This window comes from Pleurodeles waltl, chromosome 1_2, assembly GCF_031143425.1.
Source record: "Pleurodeles waltl isolate 20211129_DDA chromosome 1_2, aPleWal1.hap1.20221129, whole genome shotgun sequence".
Taxonomy (NCBI): domain Eukaryota; kingdom Metazoa; phylum Chordata; class Amphibia; order Caudata; family Salamandridae; genus Pleurodeles; species Pleurodeles waltl.
In genome coordinates, this window is record NC_090437.1 from 1,348,769,830 (window position 1) to 1,348,793,243 (window position 23,414).

Below are 23,414 nucleotides of genomic sequence, written 5' to 3' on the forward strand. Positions count from 1 at the left end.
GCACCTTCCGTTATTGCAGAATCTTCAGCTTGTTCCACCCAGAGGCAGCCATTTTGCACCTTCATCTGGGGTTTAGTGGGCTTCTGCCACCCCCAGACACTTTCGTGACTCTTGGACTTGGTCCCCTTCGTTTGCAGGTCCTCAGGTCCAGGAATCCATCTTCATGGCTTTGCAATCCGTTGTGGTCTTTGCAGAATTTCCTATCACAACTTTAGTGTGTTTCTGGGGAAGTAGGGTCACTTTACTCCTGCTTTTCAGAGTCTTAGGGTGGGGTAACTTGGACACCCTTAGTGTTTTATTACACTCTAAGCGACCTTCTACACACTACAATAGGCCTGAGGTCCCTAAGTGGTTTGCATTCCACTTTCTTAGTATATGGTTTGCGTTGCCCCTAGGCCTATTGCATCCTATTGTGTTCTACTGTTTTTGCACTACTTTTCTAACTGTTTACTTACCCGATTTTGGTTAGTGTATATATTTTGTGTATTTTTCTTACCTCCTAAGGGAGTATATCCTCTGAGATATTTTTGGCACATTGTCACTAAAATAAAGTACCTTTATTTTTAGTAACTCTAAATATTGTGATTCTTATGATATAGTGCTATATGATATAAGTGGTATAGTAGGAGCTTTGCATGTCTCCTAGTTCAGCCTAAGCTGCTCTGCTGTAGCTACCTCTATCAGCCTAAGCTGCTAGAACACTACAAATCTACTAATAAGGGATAACTGGACCTGGCACAAGGTGTAAGTACCATCAGGTACCCACTATAAGCCAGGCCAGCCTCCTATAGACACTTACCCATGGGTGGCCACACCCACTAATGTGACCACTTCCTGTGGGAAGGGTCAGTTCCCTAAACCTATTGGCTATTCTAACATGGAGGAAAATGAAATGGAGTGTCCACTTTGCCTGCAAGCCCCCTAGGGTGGTGCATGCTCAGTGTGGCCACTCCTCCTACCTTTTGTGTGGTTTCCCGCCTTTGCTCCCTCCAAAAGTGGGGGTTTGCAAAGGGGGAGGCCATCTGCTGCTAGCAGCAGGCCTGGGGGTCGAGATTCAAGGGCGGTAGCCCTTTGAAGCTCACTGCCAGGGCAGTGCACATTCCTGAGGAAGGGGGAGTTAGCTCCTCCACCCAGGAAGGGTATTTTATTTCCAACCCAGAGAGACAGGGCTCTCCCCCAGATTTGTTTATTGGCTGTCTGGATGTGGCAGGCTGGATAGAACCAGTCAGCAACCATGTCAGGATAGTTAGTGTTTGCAGGGGGCACCTCTAAGGTGACCCCTGGGTACATTTTATAATAAATCCAGTACTGATACCTGTTTGGATTTATCATTCCGAGATGTTTGATACCAAACAACCCGGGGTTCAGAGTAGCCATTATGGAGCTGGCAAACTCGTATTTACCAGTGTCCAGCAAATATATGAAAATGGCTGCTCTGTTCACTCACTATGTCCCAGGTTCGGCAAGGACACAGTGGGGGCATATTGCTCATGCAGCTATGCCCTCACATATAGGGGGCCATTACAACATTGGCGGTAAAAGGCGCTTACCGCCGTGCAGAAGACCGCCAATACACCACCGCGGCCGCGGTAGACCGCCACAGCTATTATGACACACATCTCGGAATCCGCCGAAATTCAGACACCCACACAACACCGCCACACCAAAGTTCAGTGATAAACTGGCGGAAACAAATCCTCCACCTCCACGCCAACAGAAACACGCCCATGCTATTACGACCCACGAATCCACGCAGCTGTCTTTCAACCGCGGTATTCCATTGGCGGTACACACCGCCGCGCACAAAATACACACACATCTACAAAACACCGCGACATTGGACAATTCCAAATACACACACCTGATACACATACAAACACCACTCCCACACACCCAATACAATATAAAATACACACCCACATCACCCACAAACCCCTACGACGAGAAATTCTGAAAGAAGGCCAGTGAGACAGCACAGCAATTGACAACCCCATCACACAGAGGCACACAACACCATCACCCACACAACATCCACCCACAAAACACCACACACCACTACACTCACCACACTCATCACCACATACACCACCCCACACCTCACCCACACCACCCCATGGCACGCCGAAGACACCCCTGCTTCTCCGAGGAGGAGCTCAGGGTCATGGTGGAGGAAATCGTCCGGGTAGAGCCACAGCTATTTGGCTCACAGGTACAGCACACATCAATAGCCAGGAAGATGGAGTTATGGCGCAGAATAGTGGACAGGGTCAACGCCGTGGGACAGCACCCAAGAAATAGGGAGGACATCAGGAAGAGGTGGAATGACCTACGGGAGAAGGTGCGTTCCACGGTCTCCAGGCACAACATTGCGGTGCAGCGGACTGGCAGCTGACCCCCACCTCCTCCCCCACAACTAACAACATGGGTGGAGCAAGTCTTGAACATCTTGCATCCTGAGGGCCTCGGAGGAGTCAGTGGTGGATGGGACACTGGTAAGTCAAATCTTAACTATCATATCCCCCACCCTACCTGCATGCTATCACACACCCCCACCCTCACACCCTCCCCTATCACTACAACTCCTCACTAATGTACCCATAACACAAACCACCCATCCCAACACCAAGCCCTGCATGACACAACTAAGCATGGTCACCCCTCACTAAAGCATGCTCACTGCACATACCCAGAACACCCCCCCAACCATCATCACACAAGCCCCCACACAGGAATGCTTGCACTGGGGTTCACGCACACCCACCCATTGCACACCATTACACACACACATGCAATAATCATGCTCTTATGCCCCTGCAGGAACCCGAAGGACCATTACCACACCAGAGGGTCCAGACAACACCACTCCACCCAAAGAAGAGGCCCACAGTGACGAGAGCAGCTCTGCCCTACTGGATCTTGATGACCAGCCCGGACCATCGTGGGCCTCAGGACAGTCGGTTCCCCTTGCACAGGCACAGCCCAACACCGACTTTCCACCCTCTGGTAACACCAGCACAGCACCCACCCAGCGGGCCCAAACCTCCCTACCCAGGACAGGTCAATCAGTGGTGTGTCCACCACTACAGGGCACCCAGGGTAACCCACCACCCTAACAACAACAGGGACCTGGGGGCAGTGGTAGTGGGCACAAGGTCCAGGGGACGGAGGCACAGGAACATAGGGGAACTGGGAGGGCTGCTGTGCGACAGAGGGAGGACAGGCCAAGGGAACCAACTCTCCACAAGGCCCTCTCCTCCATCATGGGAGCATACCACCACTCCCAGGAGACGATGGCGACGGTCCTGGACAAGTTTCAGGAGACCCTGCGCCTGCAGGAGGAGCAGTATTTGGGGTTCAGGGAGGAGCTCAGGACCATCGGCTCCACCCTGGGCACCATCGTAGGGGTGCTGAAGGACATACAGTAGACCTTGAGGGACACCGTGGCACTCCAAGGGGCCTCTGACACTAGCCACGACGATGAACTGCCCACCACCTCCGCCGGCGCTAGTGGACAGGACGCCCCGCCACAGGACCACCACACCAGCACCCCATCCCCTGCAGACGGACAACCACCACGCAAGCGGTCCCTGAGATCCAGGAACAGGACAGAGCAAGATGGCAAGACCCCGCCAGGAAATAAGACCACCCTGATTGTCCTCCCACTGTCCCACTTTGTTACCCTGTCCATATTCGAACTGCCCCAGCTCCACTTCCCATGCCCAGATGGGCAGTGCACCTGTGAAACTAATAGACTGGACTCTGCCATGGACATTCCTCCACCATCCCCCATCACCATTTTACAACCCCCCTTCATTTTTTGAGCACTTAAATAAACACCCTTGAAACACAAAACAATCTGGAGTCAGTCTATGATTTGGTACTTTGTATTATCAATGACAGTGTCATAATGGCTGTACCATTGTAAGGCTAACATACCTATGTCACACATCACAAGCCCATGAAGGATGCAAACAGTTGACACGTTGGTTACCATACCTGTGAAACTGAAATGGAAGGGTACAACTCAGTTAACAAATAGTGATTGAAATGGAGGAACAGGATAGAGGTAGACGTGTGAAAGTGAATGTAATGTTAAACCAGAAAATGTTCTCACCTGTGTGTCACTGGAAATATTGCTGTATGACTGACTCCCTATTCTCGTTTTCTTCTTCCTCAGCTTCATCCTCATCACTGTCCACAGGCTCCACAGCTGCTACCACACCGTCATCTGGATCATCCTCCTGCAGAAAAGGCACCTGGCGTCGCAAATCCAAATTATGGAGCATGGAGCAGGCGATGATGATGTCGCACACCTTCTTCGGTGAGTAGAATAGGGATCCACCTGTCATATGGAGGCACCTGAACCTGGCCTTCAGGAGGCCGAAGGTGCGTTCGATCACCCTCCTAGTCCGCCCATGGGTCTCATTGTAGCGTTCCTCTGCCCTGGTCCTGGGATTCCTCACTGGGGTCAATAGCCAGGAAAGGTTGGGGTAACCAGCGTCCCCCAATAGCCATACACGGTGCCTCTGGAGTTGACCCATCATATCAGGGATGCTGCTATTCCACAGTGTGTAGGCATCATGCACAGAGCCAGGGAACATAGCATTTACCTGCGAGATGTACTGGTCTGCCAAATAGACCATCTGGACATTCATGGAATGATAACTCTTCCTGTTCCTGTACACCTGTTCACTCCTGTGGGGGGGGACCAGAGTTACATGGGTCCCATCAATTTACACCTATGACGTTGGGGATATGTCCAAGGGCATAGAAGTCACCTTTCACTGTAGGCAAATCCTCCACCTGAGGGAAAATGATGTATCTCCTTACATGTTTCAGCAGGGCAGACAACACTCTGGACAAGACGTTGGAAAACATAGGCTGGGACATCCCTGATACCATGGCCACAGTAGTCTGAAATGACCCACTTGCAAGGAAATGGAGCACTGACAGCACCTGCACGTCAGGGGGGATTCCAGTCGGATGGCGGATTGGCGACATCAGGTCTGGCTCCAACTGGGTACATAGTTCCTGGATAGTGGCACGGTCAAACCGGTAGGTGACGATGACATGTCTTTCTTCCATTGTCAACAGGTCCACCAGCGGTCGGTACACCGGAGGATTCCGCCATGTTCTCATATGTCCCAGCTGACGGTGCCTACGAAGGACAACAGCGAAGAACTAGTCACTATTCCTCCAGGTATGTACCCACAGTTACACACAAGACTACACCAGACACAAAACCCTTCCTGTATGTGTGTTGAGTGTAGGCCTAGCTATGTGTGACACAGTCGTAAATGAAGCCATGTGGGCCCCTGAAATGGCGGCTGCCTGACCTCTAAACTGGGACAATGGGATTGTGGGGTAACTGCGCTGGCGTTGCACACCGTCGCGGTAGGCGGTCGTAGACCGCGGCGCAATGCTGCATTGGTTAATATTGGACCCTATGGGTCCCAGGAGCCAATGAACAGGTGCGCCGGCGGTGATGATGCGCACCTCCGCAGACGTCACCGCCATTTTCTATCTGTTCAATCACTAGATACCTGACCTTCGACAGGAGAGGACCTACACTGCTAGTGCTGCTGTGACCTCGGTCTGGAAGCGACGATGGCTGCTGCGTCTGGGGAAAGGGCCCCTGCCTTCACTGCACAGGTGTTGGAGAAACTTGTGGATGGGGTCCTCCCCCAGTACACGCTACTCTACGGTCCTCCAGACCAACAGGTTAGTATACAGGGAGCACGTTGTATGGGCTAGGCCTGGGTGGAGAGGGCTGGGTGGGAGAGGGAAGGGGGCACAGTTCATAGAACATTAATGCATGGGAATGAATGGGCCACATGGCCAGAGTAGGGAGGGGGCCACTCACATAGACGGTGCAGTTGGTAATGACTGTTCCTCTTCCCTTGTGCATGTCATGTAGGTCAGCGCCCACCAGAAGAGGGACATTTGGCGTGCCATCGCCAAGGAGGTCCGGACCGTGGGGGCCCACCAGAGACGGGGCACCCACTGCCGGAAGAGATGGGAGGGCATTCGCCGCTGCAGCAAGAAGACGGCGGAGGCTCAGCTGGGGATGTCCTCCCAACGTGGGAGGGGTGCCCGTCGCACCATGACCCCCCTGATGTTCCAGATCCTGGCGGTGGCCTACCCGGAGTTGGATGGGCGCTTGAGGACATCACAGCAGACACAAGGGGGTGAGTACAACCTCATTCTGCGGACTTTGGGTGCAGTGGAGGTATCTGGGTGGGGGAGGTGGGCTGTGGGTGTCCCTAGGCCAGGGCGAGTTAGGTAGGCAAGGCCCCTCCGTAATGTAGGCCATGTGGCACTCAACCCCACCTCAGCAGAGTGCCAAGTCGAGGTATAGTTGCCCCTGTGGCATCCATGTGCGCAGATGTCCACCATTGCCATGTAGGCCATAACCCAGAAAGTGCATGTGCAGAGTGCAGGAGCACGGTGTTATGCAGGGGGCTGCTGCGTCTGTCTTGTCCGCCAACGGTAGCGGAATGCCATGCACTAAAACTCTCTTTCTTCTGTCTTCCCCCCTTTTCCTGCTCTCCCTGTCCTTCTGTACATCAGCATCAACAGGCGGAAGTACAGTGGCACCGGAGCACGAGGGAGCTGCATCCCACATGGCCATGGAGGGCCACACCACGGACTCTGAATGCACCAGTGGGACGGAGGGCGAGGGGAGCTTCACGTCGGCCACCGGATCACTAACCAGCGACACGGACTTGTCCGCCGATGGGAGCTCCCCTGTGGTGGCGGCACCATCTGTGCCCCCCACTTCAACAGGTACAGCCGCCACCTCCCCTACCAGCACCGCCCTCCCAGCAGCCCCTCAGCGTTCGCCCCGTGCCTGCTCACCCAGGAGGGTGGGCATCACCTTCGCCCCAGGCACCTCAGGCCCTGCCCCAGTCACCCCTGCTGCCCTCAGTGAGGTGGCCATTGACCTTCTCAGGTCACTCACTGTTGGGCAGTCTACCATTGTGAATGCCATCCAGGGTGTAGAACGAGAGTTGCAACACGGTAATGCATTCCTGGAGGGCATTCATTCTGGTCAGGCTGTCCTTCAGCGAACCCTGCAATCTCTGGCCTCAGCACTGATGGCAGCCATTGTCCCTGTGTCTAGCCTCCCCCCTCCAACTTCCTCCACCCAGACCCAATCCCCTGTACCCCAGCCCATCCCAAGCAAACCTACAGACCAGCATGCACACAAGTCAACACACAAAAGTAGCTCAAGCAAACATAGGCACCACACATCCCACAGGCACTCACACAAGCATCACACCCATACAGACACAGCAACATCCACTGTCTCCACTGTGTCCCCCTCCTCCTCTTCGCCCTCCTCCCTCCCAGTCTCGTCTACACACACACCTGCATGCACCACATCTACAGGCACCATGAGTCGCACAAGGAGACCCAGCACCCCATGCCGCTCACCTGCACTCACCACCTCCACTGCCATTTACACGTCTCCTGTGTCTTCTCCCAGTGTGTCTGTGACGCCCCCTCCCAAAGTACACAAACGTCGGCAATCACTCACCCAACATCCATTCACCTCACGACAGCCTCCAGTACCTGCACCTGCACCCAAAACAGCTAAAGTGACACCTCCGACAACCACCTCCTCTTCCTCCACTCCCAGACCCCCTCCAGCTACCCATCCCAGTGTTCGTCAGAAACTGTCCCTCTGTAAAATTGACCTTTTTGCCCCCTCCTTCCAATTCATCAGTCCTGTCATAGCGCCTCAGCCAAAAAGCCTCCAATACCAGTGGTGCATGTTCAAGGCTTGTGGAGTGCACCGGCCACTAGGGCAGGCAGTAGGACCTGGAGCCAAGGCACTGGCAGCCCACCCCCTGTAAAGGCTCTAAAATTGGAGAGTGGACAACGGGACAGCGTTAAGACTCCTGGTGGGACAACAAATGACATGGGTTCGAAGGGGATTGGTGAGTCAGCTGTGACTCCAACAAAGGTGGGGAAGGTCCAGAGGAAGTCTGCCCAGCCTCTTGTGAGTGTCACGGCGGAGAAGTGCGCCATCATTTCCGGCGGTCCAGACACAACCGCCAGCACCGTCGTCACTGGTCAGGAGACCACCGCCAGAGTCACAGCCCAGGAGGGCACAAGTATCGTCACTGGTCAGGATACCACCGGCGGAGTCACAGCCCAGGAGGGCACAAGTATCGTCACTGGTCAGGAGACCACCGGCGGGGTCACAGCCCAGGAGGGGACAAGTATCGTCACTAGTCAGGAGACCACCGCCAGAGTCACAGCCCAGGAGGGCACAAGTATCGTCACTGGTCAGGAGACCACCGGCGGAGTCACAGCCCAGGAGGGCACAGGTATCGTCACTGGTCAGGAGACCACCGCCAGAGTCACTGCCCATGAGGGCACAAGTATCGTCACTGGTCAGGAGACCACCGGCGGAGTCACAGCCCAGGAGGGCACAAGTATCGTCACTGGTCAGGAGACCACCGCCGGAGTCACAGCCCAGGAGGGCCCAAGTATCGTCTCTGGTCCAGAGACCACCGCCAGAGTCACAGCCCAGGAGGGCACAAGTATTGTCACTGGTCCAGAGACCACCGCCAGAGTCACAGCCCAGGAGGGCACAAGTATCGTCACTGGTCCAGAGACCACCGCCAGAGTCACAGCCCAGGAGGGCACAAGTATCGTCACTGGTCCAGAGACCACCGCCAGAGTCACAGCCAAGGAGGGCCCCGGCTGCCACAGCCCCGCTGGGCAATGATGGAACATCATGCCACACACCAATGCCCAGTGTAGAGAACGTCATGCCACACACCAATGCCCAGTGTAGAGAACGTCGTGCCACACACCAATGCCCAGTGTAGAGATCGTCATGCCACACACCAATGTCCGAACCGCAATGGCAAAGCACCGCTGAACAGGGCAAAGACCGCCATGGTGAAGACCGCTGAACAGGGCAAAGACCGCCATGGCAAAGCACCACTGAACAGGGCAAAGACCGCCATGGTGAAGACCGCTGAACAGGGCAAAGACCGGCATGGCAAAGCACCACTGAACAGGGCAAAGACCGCCATGGTGAAGACCGCTGAACAGTCCTGAACCGCCATGGCAGAGCACCGCTGAACAGGGCAAAGACCGCCATGGTGAAGACCGCTGAACAGGGCAAAGACCGCCATGGTGAAGACCGCTGAACAGGGCAAAGACTGCCATGGTGAAGAACAGGGCAAGCACTGTGTAGGAATGAAAAGGCCACCACATCAGGCATCCTTATCCCATGTGCAGCTGGGACAGTGACAGGACATGAACTTTCACGGGGAGACTCATCCAGTCTGGGCACCAGTCACACCCAGTACCAGTAGAGAACTGCATCTACTTGAGAGACTGTGGCTTTACACTCCCCAGGATGGCACAGTGGGCAACCCACCCACTGTAGAGACTTGTGAGACTGTGGCTTTGCACTCCCCAGGATACATCAATGGGCATGGAGCCCCGTCGTGGATCTGGCTTTGAATTCATCTGGCTGAGGTGCCCCCCCTTCCCTTCCCCCTGAGGTGCCTGTAGTATTTCGATCTGATGCCCCGGCAGTGTTCTCTCCGATAGTGGTCAGGTATCTTTTGTGGGCCTCGCCCATGCATTTTTGGACTGTTGGTGCACGGACATTGTTGTGTACATATCTGCACTACTTCTCGTATATATAATTATGAGTGATTTTGAAATATATATCTGTATATTTTTGTATGACATGTATATTGGCACATTATAATGTTTGACCGATTTTCGCATTGTCTATTCATTCTTCCGGGGGGATTGTGGGTTGTTACTGTGATTTTTTGTGAATGCATTGGTGTAAAGTCAGGGCACCCGGGCTTAGTGTCCCGCAATACTTGCCGAACATACATACAGTTTAATTACACACACATGACATACTTAACCACACACAAAATCAAGGTAATTTTCGGAGGAGAACCATGGAGATCGTGAACTTCTAGTTGAAGACTTTTGCCACATGACGTGGGCGTGTGCTCAGCTACAAACATACTGGGGGTCTATCCTGGATAGACTAAATGCAACCCTGAATCGGGCGCTCAAGGGGTGTGTTTGTTGGGCATCTTTCCCAGAACCAAACCTTAGAAGGTCGGGCATAGGTTCTTGGACTTGGCTTTAACTCTGACAAACAGATACATAGCTGTGGCCTGGAAGTCCAGGGAGGGGCCTAGAGTGGGTCAGGGAGTCACCTTGTGGCCCCGACCAGAAGAAAGAGTCCTACAAAGAGAGGAGGCCTGTGGGGTGGTGCCTTGGTCTTGTCCCCCACCAGGGCCAGACTGGATGTTCCCGCTTACTGGGTGGGTGCCTCCACACCAGCCTTCTGTGGTGCCCTTCCTGGCGGTCCCGCCCTCACATGGGTAGAGTCGGAAGATTTGTACCATACCACCCTTGAGACAGAAGTTTGACAGTTCTGAGTTGGTTTGTGTTACATGTAAGGCCTATTCTGCATGATACAGCTGGCAGAGATAGTTTGTGGATTTTAATTGGAGGTATCTGTGGATCGCATGGCTACGCAGGAGCCCCCTGCACAGATGCCTTCCTTGACCCGATACACATTGATGGAGGTTCCTATGCGACACGGACTAATTAAGACAGCTGGAAGAAAGAGGTGTGCAGGACCTTCTGCCCTGCTTTTGTTAGACAATTGCTGTACAGTTGGTTTTTGTCTTTTTGCAACGTGTTTTGGTATACGGGATACATTGATGAACAGTGGGCCTGATAGCACACTGTAGCATGCATGTTGCATAGAATAGACACGTTTGGAGGTGCTGGGATTATGCATTATGACTACTATCTGTACACAACAGTAAAACATGTTTATCAATAACCCCAATAAAAACAATTTTCTGATAAACCTTACCACTGTGACAGCTACAGGCCCTAGCCAAAAGTCACAACTTACCCCAGTTTTCTGAGTTTACACTCTGGGCTCCTCAGTCCCTCTGCAAGCTGCAGGGCCCCTGCATCCCCCAGTCTGTTCTTGCTCAGACTATCGAAGGAGAGAAAATGATAAAATCTTACAAGCCGAGCTGCATCTGGTTATATACTGTACAGTCACAGTGTACAGAGAAAAATCACAGGCACAGACTACACTAAGCAGGGCAGTTAATGCACACAGGAAAGGTCCCACAGAGAGACCAGCGATTTCATACATATAGTACACACTTAGAGAAGAGCTCATAAACACACTCACAAAACAATAATAGGATAAGCTGCTTCACACAGGAAAACTACAGAGAGGGTGAGCTGTTTCACACAGGAAAAATACAGAGAGGATGAGCTGTTTGACACAGACAAAATACAGAGAGGATGAGCTGTTTGACACAAGAAAGCTACAGAGAGGATGAGCTGCTTCACACAGGAAAAATACAAAGAGGGTGAGCTGTTTCACACAGTAAAACCACAGGGAAATGAGCTGTTTCACACAGGAAAACTACAGGACGGATGAACTGTTTCACACAGGAAAAATACAGAGAGGATAAGCTGTTATATAGGAAAACTACGGGGTGAGCTGTTTCACACAGGAAAAGTACAGAGAGGATGAGCTGTTTCACACAAGAAAACTACAAAGAAGATGAGCTGTTTTACACAGGAAAACTACCGGGAGGATGAGCTGTTTCACACAGGAAAAATACAAAGAGGATGAGCTGTTTCACACAGACAAAATACAGAGAGGATGAGCTATTTGACACATGCAAACTACAGAGAGAACAGGCTACTTCACACAGGAAAAATACAGATCAGTTGAGCTGTTTCGCAAAGGAAAACTACAGGGAGAATAAGCTGTTTCACACCGGAAAAATACAGAGACGATTAGCTGTTTCACGTAGGAAAACTACAGGGCGGATGAAAACTACAGGGTGGATGAGCTGTTTCACAAAGGAAAAATCTAGAGAGGATTAGCTGTTTCGTACAGGAAAACTACATAGAGGATGTGCTGTTTCACACAGGAAAAATACAGAAAGGATTAGCTGTTTCACACAGGAAAAATACAGAGAGGATGAGATCCTTCACACAGGAAAATTACAGAGAGGATGAGCTGTTTCCCACAGGCAGAAATAGACAGAGGGTGAGTGCAGGCAGCTGGCCTGGTGTGTAATGGACACCTATGGTGTTGGCACCTTATACCAGATCCAGGCAACTCCTATTAGTGAATGAAGACAGTGTCTAGGAAGCCAGGCTCTCTAGAGGTAGCTGTGGATGAGCAGCCAAGGCTTATCTAGGAGACATGCAAAGCTCATGCAATACCACTTTAGACACACTTTGGGGGTCATTACGACCCTGGCGGCTGGCGGTATGTTGGCGGTAACACCGCCAACAGGCTGGCGGTGTTCCGCCAGCAATTATGACCGTGGCGGAATTGCCACGGCCATACCGCCGGCCCCTCACTTTCCCGCCAGGATTCCGCCTGGCGGTCATAATCCCCAGGGCAGCGATGCCTGCACCGCTGCCCTGGGGATTATGAGTCCCCGACCGCCGGCTTGTCCATGGCGGTACACACCGCCATGGAAAGGCCGGCGGTAAGGGGACTTGGGGTGCCCCTGGGGGCCCCTGCACTGCCCATGCACTTGGCATGGGCAGTGCAGGGGCCCCCAGGCAGAGCCCTGTCACGCATTTCCGGGCAGTGAAATGCACGACGGGTGCTACTGCACCCGCTGCACATCAGCATTGCCGCCTGCTCTATTACGAGCCGGCTGCAATGTTGATGTGACATTTCCGCTGGGCCAGCGGATGGTAACACTGTTACCGTCCGCTGGCCCAGCGGAAATGTCATAATAGGGAGACAGATATACCGCCGGCAATGGCGGTATTCTGTCTCCCGTGGCCTCGGTGGTCTTTTGAAAAGACCGCCGAGGTCGTAATGACCCCCTTTGTACTTACACACATGAAAAAAAAACCTCTGTGTTACAAAAATAAAGGTACTTTATTTTGGTGACACAGATACCAAAAATACCATAGAGGCTATACTCCCTTAGGAGGTGAGTAATACACAAATTATATACACTAGTACTCAGAAATAGGCATAAAAACAGTTAGAAAACAGTGCAAATAGTGAAAATCACAATCGAGAGAAATGGCCCTAGGGGGAGCACAAACCATATACTAAAAATTGGAATGCCAAAGTCGCTCCTAGGTAAGTGGAGTGGGTAGAGGGTAGCTGGGAGTACTAGGAAAGCCCAAAGGTAAGTACAACAACCCATCCGAGCAACCAGAAAAACAGGAGTAAATCACAGTAAGTTTCCCAGAACACACACAGAGAAGTAAAGAAGAATAATGCAAAACCCAGAAGAGACTGCAAGACACCAACAGTGGATTCCTGGACAAGAGGACCTGTGGCAGAAGGGTACCAAGTCCAAAAAGCACTGCAGAGCCCAGGAAGGTCAGGAGCCTCTACCCATCAGGATGAAGGTGCAAGAAGTGAACCACCGGTAAAGAAGACTCAGCACTGCACCCAAGAAGATGAAGTCGGGTTTCTGTAGGATGCAGGTGATGTCACACACCGGAAGGAGGATTGAAGTTTGGTTTGCGTTTTCGTGTTCCACCAACAAGCCTTGGCACATGCACAACTCACGGTTAGTGGTAAGTGGAGCTCCCGGGGGCCAGGAAGGACCTGCGGTACTCTACCCAGGAGGGGGCCCTCAGCAACACAGAGAGCCAAAAGAAGCTCCGGCAGCACCCACAGGAGTCCCACAGGATGGGGACAGGAGATGCAGAAGATGCCCTAGCACACCAGTTCAGGGAACCCCAGTCCCTGCTCTGGCGTGAAACTGGACGAAGGAAAGGGGAGTGACCACTCCCCTGTCCATCACCACCCCAGGGGTGGTGCCCAGAGCTCCTCCAAGTGGCCACTCAATTCTGCCATCTTGAAATCAAGATGTGCAGAGGCCCCTTGGGAGCGTCTGAGTGGTCAGGTCAGGCGGGCGACATCAGAAACCCCCCTCCTGATAGGTGGTCACCATTCAAGATGACCAAACCCCCTTTTAGGGCGAGTTAGAGACTCCCTTGTGGGTGGGTCCCCAGATACGATGTGCAAGACTCCACCAGTACTCCTCTGCATCATTTACTTCTGCTCCTGGCCACTGGAAACACAAATGGACACCTCATGAACCGACAAGACTGCAACTCCCCAGACGACCTCGCCATGCATAATGTTTCTCCAGATCCTTCCAGCAACTGTAACATTCCCCCTGCTGTGCATCCTCTGGGTTCAGCAAGACTTCAGTGGCACCAAGAAGCAAGACGGAATCTCCCTTGGAGTGAAGGAGTCACTCCCCTGCATCAGCAGGCACCTACAGCAAAGACATTCGGGTGCGTGGATCTGCTCTCCTCTAGAGCTGCATGGATCCTGCATCACAGATTGTGGTCTGGAGTGCTCTTGTGTGGCCCTTGGGGACGGTGTGTCCCTTTTGGGGGGTAAGTGTGCCCCCTAGGAAGTCCTGGTGTGCCAGGCAATGGTTCAACCTCATGGTGGTGACTCTGGGTTGGATGACCAGATTCAGGGGTTAAACTCTGACCTGGTGGGGGTTAGGTATGCCACCAGGAAGTCCTGGTGTGCCAGGCAATGGTTCAACTGCAGGGTGGTGACTCTGGGTTGAAGGACCAGGTTCAGAGGGTAAACTCTGACCTGGTGGGGGGTAGGTGAGCCCCCCAGGAAGTCCTGGGTTGCCAGGCAGCGGTCCTGTCCGAGGGTACAGACCCTGGACTGGAGGATCAGGTGCAGGGGGTAAACCCTGACTTGAAAGGGGGGGGGAGCGGTTTGCCTAATCTCCCCCCCCTAGTGTGATTTATAGGGGTACTCTTCCCCAAGGGGGGGTGCAGAACCCTGGATTGAAAAGCCAAGTTCAGGGTGTCCCCCCTGACCTGGAGGAAGGAGCTACTGCTAACAGTGCCCCTACCATGTTGTCTTCTGGGGGGGCACTCCTAGTTGGGGAGTGCAGGACCCCAGAAGGGTGGGCAGGGGGAGGGAAGCCTCACCCCTGGCCCTAGTCCAACCTGAAGGTACAGACACCACCCTGACATTTTGGACTCTGGGGGAGCTGCTCCAGGAGGGAAGGTACAGAGCCCCAGAGGGGAGGACCAGGGTCAGGCTGTCATCCTTGACCTGGTGGAAGGGAGAGTGGTCAAAGGGTGCCAGGCACCTGGGGCTACCGCCCCGCACTCTCCACAGTCATAGTGGTTAGAGAGCCTTGAGAGGCCTGGGGCATGGCTGTCATTCCTGACAGCTGTCAGTGGCCACTGTGGCTTGCTGTCCTGGTGGACAGATTTGCCCCTGGGGGGGACAAGAGTCACATCCCGGGGGTAGAGTGGGCAACACCACTGTGTTGGCCCTGGTGGTACTATCCGGCCCCTGAGCTACATCTGTGAGCAAAGTAAGGTTAGGTGCTGCACAGATGGTTTCTGCAGGTGAGGAGGAAGGTTCCCCATGGGTTAGCTTGGTGGACCCTGAGAGTATGGACAGAGGGATCCAACTGGAGTCAGAAAGGTGTAGAACCGGAACATGCCGCTGCTGTTGTGGGCCTGGGTCCTTGTTCTATCGCCTCAATCAGGGAAGTACATCAGGGTATTGATTGTTCTCCCCTGGCTTTAGGCTGGTGGGGGGTCATGTTGGACCTGGCCCTTTTTGCAGGGTCATCTCCAAACTTTTTGCCTCCTTCCTCCTATTTTTCCTGAACTGTTTTTGTTGGCTTCAGAACTCTGAGCACTTTACCACTGCTAACCAGTGCTAAAGTGCATATGCGCTCTGTGTAAATTGTACTGTTGATTGGTTTATCCATGCTTGGCATATTTATTTTACTGGTAAGTCCCTAGTAAAGTGCACTAGAGGTGCCCTGGCCTGTAAATCAAATGCTACTAGTGGACCTGCAGCACTGGTTGTACCACCCACATAAGTAGCCCTGTAATCATGTCTCAGACCTGCCACAGCATGTGCCTGTGTGTACAGTTTTAAACTGTAAATTCAACTTGGCAAGTGTACCCACTTGCCAGGCCTAACATTTCCCTTTTCCTACATATAAAACACCCCTAAGGTAGGCCCTCGGTATCCCCCTGGGCAGGGTGCAGTGTATGGTTGAGGTAGGACATATAGGGGGTCATTCTGACCCCGGCGGCCAGGGTTGGCGGGAGCACCGCCAACAGGCTGGAGGTGCCCCGCAGGGCATTCTGACCGCAGCGGTTTTGCCGCGGTCAGAAGTGGAAAACCGGCGGTCTCCCGCCGGTTTTCCGCTGCCCTTAAGAATCCTCCATGGCGGCGCAGCTCGCTGCGCCGCCATGGGGATTCTGACAGCCCATACCGCCATCCTGTTCCTGGCGGTTCGCCCGCCAGGAACAGGATGGCGGTATGGGTTGTCGTGGGGCCCCTGCAGTGCCCATGCCAATGGCATGGGCACTGCAAGGGCCCCCGTAAGAGGGCCCCACTTTGTATTTCAGTGTCTGCTTTGCAGACACTGAAATACGCGACGGGTGCCACTGCACCCGTCGCACCTTCCCACTCCGCCGGCTCAATTCTGAGCCGGCGTCCTCGTGGGAAGGATGATTTGCACTGGGCTGGCGGGCGGCCTTTTGGGGGTCGCCCGCCAGCCCAGTGCAAATCCCAAAATACCCTCAGCGGTCTTTCGACCGCGGAGCGGTATTTTGGAGGGTGGAACTCTGGCGGGCGGCCTCCGCCGCCCGCCAGGGTGAGAATCACCCCCATACTCTTGTGTTTTATATGTCCTGACAGTGAAATACTGCCAAATTCGTTTTTCACTGTTGCAAGGCCTATCTCTCTCATAGGTTAACCTGGAGGCTGCTTTTAAACATAATTAAAGGGTAGATTCCCTTTGGGAGCAGATAGACATCTGGAGTTTGGGACCTCTGAACTCACAATTTAAAAATACATCTTTTAGTAAAGTTGGTTTTGAGATTGTGTTTTTAAAAATACCACTTTTAGAAAGTGGTCATTTTCTTGCTTAAACCATTTTTGTGACTGCTTGTTTGTGGATTCCCTGTCTGGGTTAGTTTGACAGATCGGCTGTTTGCACCTCTCTCCAGACAGTGACACAAAGGGGGCTGGGGTGTAGCCTGCATAACCTGATGAGTCATCTATGCTAGGAGGGAGGAGAGGAGTGGTAACTCGCACCTGAAAGGGCTGTGCCTGCCTGTAGGAGGCTGGACTGGCTTGTAGTGAGTACCAAGGAGTACTTGCACCTTGCACCAGGCCCAGTTATCCCTTATTAGTGTATAGGGTGTCTAGCAGCTTAGGCTGATAGATAATGGTAGCTTAGCAGAGCAGCTTAGGCTGAACTAGGAGACGTGTGAAGCTACTACAGTACCACTTAGTGTCATATGCACAATATCATAAGAAAACACAATACACAGTTATACTAAAAATAAAGGTACTTTATTTTTATGACAATATGCCAAAGTATCTTAGAGTGTACCCTCAGTGAGAGGATAGGAAATATACACAAGATATATATACACAATAGCAAAAATATGCAGTATAGTCTTAGAAAACAGTGCAAACAATGTATAGTTACAATAGGATGCAATGGGGAAACATAGGGATAGGGGCAACACAAACCATATACTCCAAAAGTGGAATGCGAACCACGAATGGACCCCAAACCTATGTGACCTTGTAGAGGGTCGCTGGGACTATTAGACAATAGTGAGAGTTAGCAAAATAACCCTCCCCAAGACCCTGAAAAGTGAGTGCAAAGTGCACTAAAGTTCCCCTAAGGACAAAAGAGTTGTGTTAGAGGAATAATGCAGGAAAGACACAAACCAGCAATGCAACAACTGTGGATTTCCAATCTAGGGTACCTGTGGAACAAGGGGACCAAGTCCAAAAGTCACAAGCAAGTCGGAGATGGGCAGATGCCCAGGAAATGCCAGCTGCGGGTGCAAAGAAGCTTCGACTGGACAGAAGAAGCTGAGGTTTCTGCAGGAACGAAAAGGGCTAGAGACTTCCCCTTTGGTGGACGGATCCCACTCGCCTTGGAGAGTCGTGCAGAAGTGTTTTCCCGACGGAAGGACGCCAACAAGCCTTGCTACACGCAAATCGTGCGTTTGGCGTTTTTGGACGCTGCTGGGGCCCAGGAGGGACCAGGAGGTCGCAAATTAGACCTGCAGAGAGAGGGGACATCGAGCAAGACAAAGATCCCTCACTGAAGCAGGTAGTACCCGGAGAAGTGCCAGAAACAAGCACTACGAGGATGCGTGAAACGGTGCTCGCAGAAGTTGCACAAAGGAGTCGCCGGAGACCAACTTAGAAAGTCGTGCAATGCAGGTTAGAGTGCCGTGGACCCAGGCTTGGCTGTGCACAAAGGATTTCCGCCGGAAGTGCACAGGGGCCGGAGTAGCTGCAAAGTCGCGGTTCCCAGCAATGCAGCCCAGCGAGGTGAGGCAAGGACTTACCTCCACCAAACTTGGGCTGAAGAGTCACTGGACTGTGGGGGTCACTTGGACAGAGTCGCTGGATTCGAGGGACCTCGCTCGTCGTGCTGAGAGGAGACCCAAGGGACCGGTGATGCAGCTTTTTGGTGCCTGCGGTTGCAGGGGGAAGATTCCGTCGACCCACGGGAGATTTCTTCGGAGCTTCTGGTGCAGAGAGGAGGCAGGCTACCCCCACAGCATGCACAAGCAGGAAAACAGTCGAGAAGGCGGCAGGATCAGCGTTACAGAGTTGCAGTAGTCGTCTTTGCTACTATGTTGCAGGTTTGCAGGCTTCCAGCGCGGTCAGCGGTCGTTTCCTTATCAGAAGGTGAAGAGGGAGATGCAGAGGAACTCGGATGAGCTCTTGCATTCGTTATCTAAAGTTTCCCCAGAGACAGAGACCCTAAATAGCCAGAAAAGAGGGTTTGGCTACCTAGGAGAGAGGATAGGCTACTAACACCTGAAGGAGCCTATCAGCAGGAGTCTCTGACGTCACCTGGTGGCACTGGCCACTCAGAGCAGTCCAGTGTGCCAGCAGCACCTCTGTTTCCAAGATGGCAGAGGTCTGGAGCACAGTGGAGGAGCTCTGGACACCTCCCAGGGGAGGTGCAGGTCAGGGGAGTGGTCACTCCCCTTTCCTTTGTCCAGTTTCGCGCCAGAGCAGGGGCTAAGGGGTCCCTGAACCGGTGTAGACTGGCTTATGCAGAATTGGGCACATCTGTGCCCAACAAAGCATTTCCAGAGGCTGGGGGAGGCTACTCCTCCCCTGCCTTCACACCATTTTCCAAAGGGAGAGGGTGTCACACCCTCTCTCAGAGGAAGTTCTTTGTTCTGCCATCCTGGGCCAGGCCTGGCTGGACCCCAGGAGGGCAGCTGCCTGTCTGAGGGGTTGGCAGCAGCAGCAGCTGCAGTGAAACCCCAGGAAGGGCAGTCTGGCAGTACCAGGGTCTGTGCTACAGACCACTGGGATCATGGAATTGTACCAACAATGCCAGGATGGCATAGAGGGGGCAATTCCATGATCATAGACATGTTACATGGCCATATTCGGAGTTACCATGGTGAAGCTACATATAGGTAGTGACCTATATGTAGTGCACGCGTGTAATGGTGTCCCCGCACTCACAAAGTTCAGTGAATTGGTTCTGAACAATGTGGGGGCACCTTGGCTAGTGCCAGGGTGCCCTCACACTAAGTAACTTTGCACCTAACCTTTACCAGGTAAAGGTTAGACATATAGGTGACTTATAAGTTACTTAAGTGCAGTGAAAAATGGCTGTGAAATAACGTGGACGTTATTTCATTCAGGCTGCAGTGGCAGGCCTGTGTAAGAATTGTCAGAGCTCCCTATGGGTGGCAAAAGAAATGCTGCAGCCCATAGGGATCTCCTGGAACCCCAAAACCCTGGGTACCTCAGTACCATATACTAGGGAATTATAAGGGTGTTCCAGTAAGCCAATGTAAATTGGTAAAAATGGTCACTAGCCTGTCAGTGACAATTTGGAAAGAAATGAGAGAGCATAACCACTGAGGTTCTGATTAGCAGAGCCTCAGTGAGACAGTTAGTCACTACACAGGTAACACATTCAGGCACACTTATGAGCACTGGGGCCCTGGGTTACCAGGGTCCCAGTGACACATACAACTAAAACAACATATATACAGTGAAAAATGGGGGTAACATGCCAGGCAAGATGGTACTTTCCTACACAACCCCCCCCCAAACGAAGGACAATAAGACTAGCCATTACCTGATGAGTCTTCATTGTCTAAGTGGAAATATCTGGAGAGTCCATCTGCATTGGAGTGGCTACTCCCAGGTCTATGTTCCACTGTATAGTCCATTCCCTGTAGGGATATGGACCACCTCAACAATTTAGGATTTTCACCTTTCATTTGTTTTAGCCAAAGTAGAGGTTTGTGGTCTGTCTGAACAATGAAGTGAGTGCCAAACAGGTATGGCCTCAACTTCTTCAGAGCCCAGACCACAGCAAAGGCCTCCCTCTCAATGGCAGACCAACGCTTTTCTCTAGGGGTCAACCTTCTACTAATCAAAGCAACAGGTTGATCCTGGCCCTCAGAATTAAGTTGTGATAGGACTGCCCCTACTCCTAATTCAGATGCATCAGTTTGGACATAGAATTTTTTAGAGTAACAAGGGCTTTTCAGGACAGCTGCTTCAGCTCCTCAAAAGCTTTCTGACAGCTTGCTGTCCATAATACCTTTTTAGGCATTTTCTTGGATGTGAGGTCATTAAGAGGGGCTGCAATGGAGCCATAGTTCTTAATGAACCTCCTGTAATACCCAGTGAGGCCTAGGAAGGCTCTCACCTGAGTCTGAGTGGTAGGGGGAACCCAATCAATAATAGTTTGGATTTTCCCCTGAAGTGGTGCAATCTGTTCCCCACCAACAAGGTGTCCCAGATAAACCACCTTACCCTGCCCTATCTGGCACTTTGAAGCCTTGATAGTGAGGCCTGCCTTTTGCAGGGCCTCCAAAACTTTCCAAAGGTGGACCAGGTGATCATCCCAGCTGGAGCTAAAGACAGCTATATCGTCCAAATATGCTGCACTGAAAGCTTCCAGCCCTTGCAGGACTGTGTTCACCAACCTCTGAAAAGTGGCAGGTGCATTTTTCAAACCAAAAGGCATTACAGTAAACTGGTAATGTCCTCCAATGGTAGAAAATGCAGTCTTAGGTTTAGCATCTTCTGACAATTTGATCTGCCAATACCCTGCAGTCAAATCAAAAGTGCTTAGATACTTGGCAGATGCCAGTGTATCTATAAGCTCATCTGCCCTGGGTATAGGGTGAGCATCAGTTGTTGGTTACCAAGTTGAGACCTCTATAGTCTACACAAAACCTCATTTCCTTCTTTCCATCTTTAGAATTGGGTTTTAGTACCAGTACCACAGGAGAAGCCCATGGAATGTCAGAGTGCTCAACCACTCCTAGTTCCAACATTTTCTGAACTTCTTGCTTTATGCAGTCCCTGACATGGTCAGGCTGCCTATAGATCTTACTTTTGACAGGTAAACTGTCTCCAGTATCTATAGTGTGCTCACACCAAGAAGTGGTGCCTGGCACAGTAGAGAAGAGTTCTGAAAATTGTCCTAGGAGATTTATGCAATTATCTTTCTGCTCAGCAGTAAGACAATCAGCCAAAACTACACCTTCCACAAGAGCATCTTGTTCTGTGGAAGAGAAGAGATCAGGTAGAGGATCACTGTCTTCTTCCTGTCCCTCATCTGTTGCCATGAGCAGGGTGAGATCAGCCCTGTCATAGTAGGGTTTCAGGCGGTTGACATGGAGCACCCTAAGGGGACTCCTGGCAGTGCCTAAGTCAACCAAGTAGGTGACTTCACCCTTCTTTTCAACAATTGTGTGGGGTCCACTCCATTTATCTTGGAGTGCTCTTGGGGCCACAGGCTCCAAGACCCACACTTTCTGCCCTGGTTGGTACTGAACCAAAACAGCCTTCTGATCATGCCATTGCTTCTGGAGCTCTTGGCTGGCCTGAAGGTTTTTACTGGCCTTTTTCATGTACTCAGCCATCCTTGATCTGAGGCCAAGTACATAATCCACAATATCCTGCTTAGGAGCTTTTAAAGGTTGTTCCCAACCCTCCTTTACAAGTGTGAGTGGACCCCTAACAGGGTGTCCAAAAAGAAGTTCAAAGGGGCTGAAGCCCACTCCTTTCTGGGGTACCTCCCTGTAGGCAAAAAGGAGGCATGGTAGAAGGATATCCCATCTCCTGCGGAGTTTTTCAGGGAGTCCTATAATCATGCCTTTGAGAGTTTTATTAAATCTCTCCACCAGTCCATTTGTTTGTGGATGATAGGGTGTTGTGAACTTGTAAGTTACACCACACACTCCTTCCACATGGCCTTTAAGTATGCAGACATGAATTGCTTCCTCTGTCTGATACTACTTCCTTTGGGAAGCCCACCCTGGAAAATATTCCAGGAGGGGCCTTTGCCACTGCAGGAGCTGTAGTGGTCCTTAAAGGAATAGCTTCAGGATATCTTGTGGCATGGTCCACTACCACCAAGATAAACCTATTGCCTGAAGCAGTAGGAGGGGTCAAGGGGGCCAACTATGTCAACCCCTACCCTTTCAAAGGGAACCCCAACCACAGGCAGTGGGATAAGGGGTGCCTTTGGGGTGCCACCTGTCTTGCCACTGGCTTGACAGGTTTCACAGGACTTGCAAAATTCTTTTGTGGTCCTCAGACATCCTAGGCCAATGAAACAGGGGAACAAGCCTGTCCCAAGTTTTCATTTGTCCTAGATGCCCAGCTAAGGGAATGTCATGTGCCAGTGTTAGGAGGAACTTTCTGTACTCCTGAGGAATCACTAATCTCCTGGCAGCTCCAGGTTTAGGATCCCTATGCTCAGTGTACAAGAGGTTGTCCTCCCAGTTAAACTCTGTGAGAGTCACTGACATCCCCATTAGCCTGTTTGACAGCTTGCTGTCTGAGACCCCTCTAATGTGGGACAGGTTTGCTGTGCCACACTCAGCTCCTCTCTGGCAGGCCCCCCTTCACCCAAAAGCTCAGCAGTGTCTGCTTCCAGCTCCTCTGGTGTAGGTTTCTGCACAGGGAGGGAATTCTTCTTCCTCAGAATTAGAATCCACTGTAGAGGGAGGGATAGTAGGAAGTGGTTGGCTTCTACTAGGCCTAGCTTTAGGGAGCACTTGGTCATTGTTCCAGGATCCAAGCTTCCCTGTCCTTTTTGCTTTTTGGCCTGAGCCCTTGTTCAAAGCAAAAATATGCCCTGGGATGCCCAGCATTGCTGCATGGGCCTCCAACTCCACATCTGACCAAGCTGATGTCTCCCAAATCATTCCCTAATAGACAGTCTACAGGTAAATCTGAAGCTACCACAACTTTCTTTGGACCAGTTACCCCCCCCCAGTTGAGATTTACAACAGCCATGGGGTGGCTTTGTGTTATGTTGTGAGCATCGTTACTT

The 23,414-nt window shown here is 52.0% G+C and overlaps 1 protein-coding gene across 1 annotated transcript in view; it reads right to left on the reverse strand.

Annotated features, from left to right (window-relative positions):
- LOC138252717 (NACHT, LRR and PYD domains-containing protein 3-like) overlaps window positions 1-23,414 on the reverse strand; it is a 458,845-nt gene that overhangs the window by 81,648 nt on the left and 353,783 nt on the right. Inside the window, exon 10 of the mRNA XM_069205762.1 lies at window positions 10,928-11,014. Within this exon, the coding sequence (XP_069061863.1) occupies window positions 10,928-11,014 (87 nt within the window). The remainder of the gene's footprint in view (window positions 1-10,927; window positions 11,015-23,414) is intronic.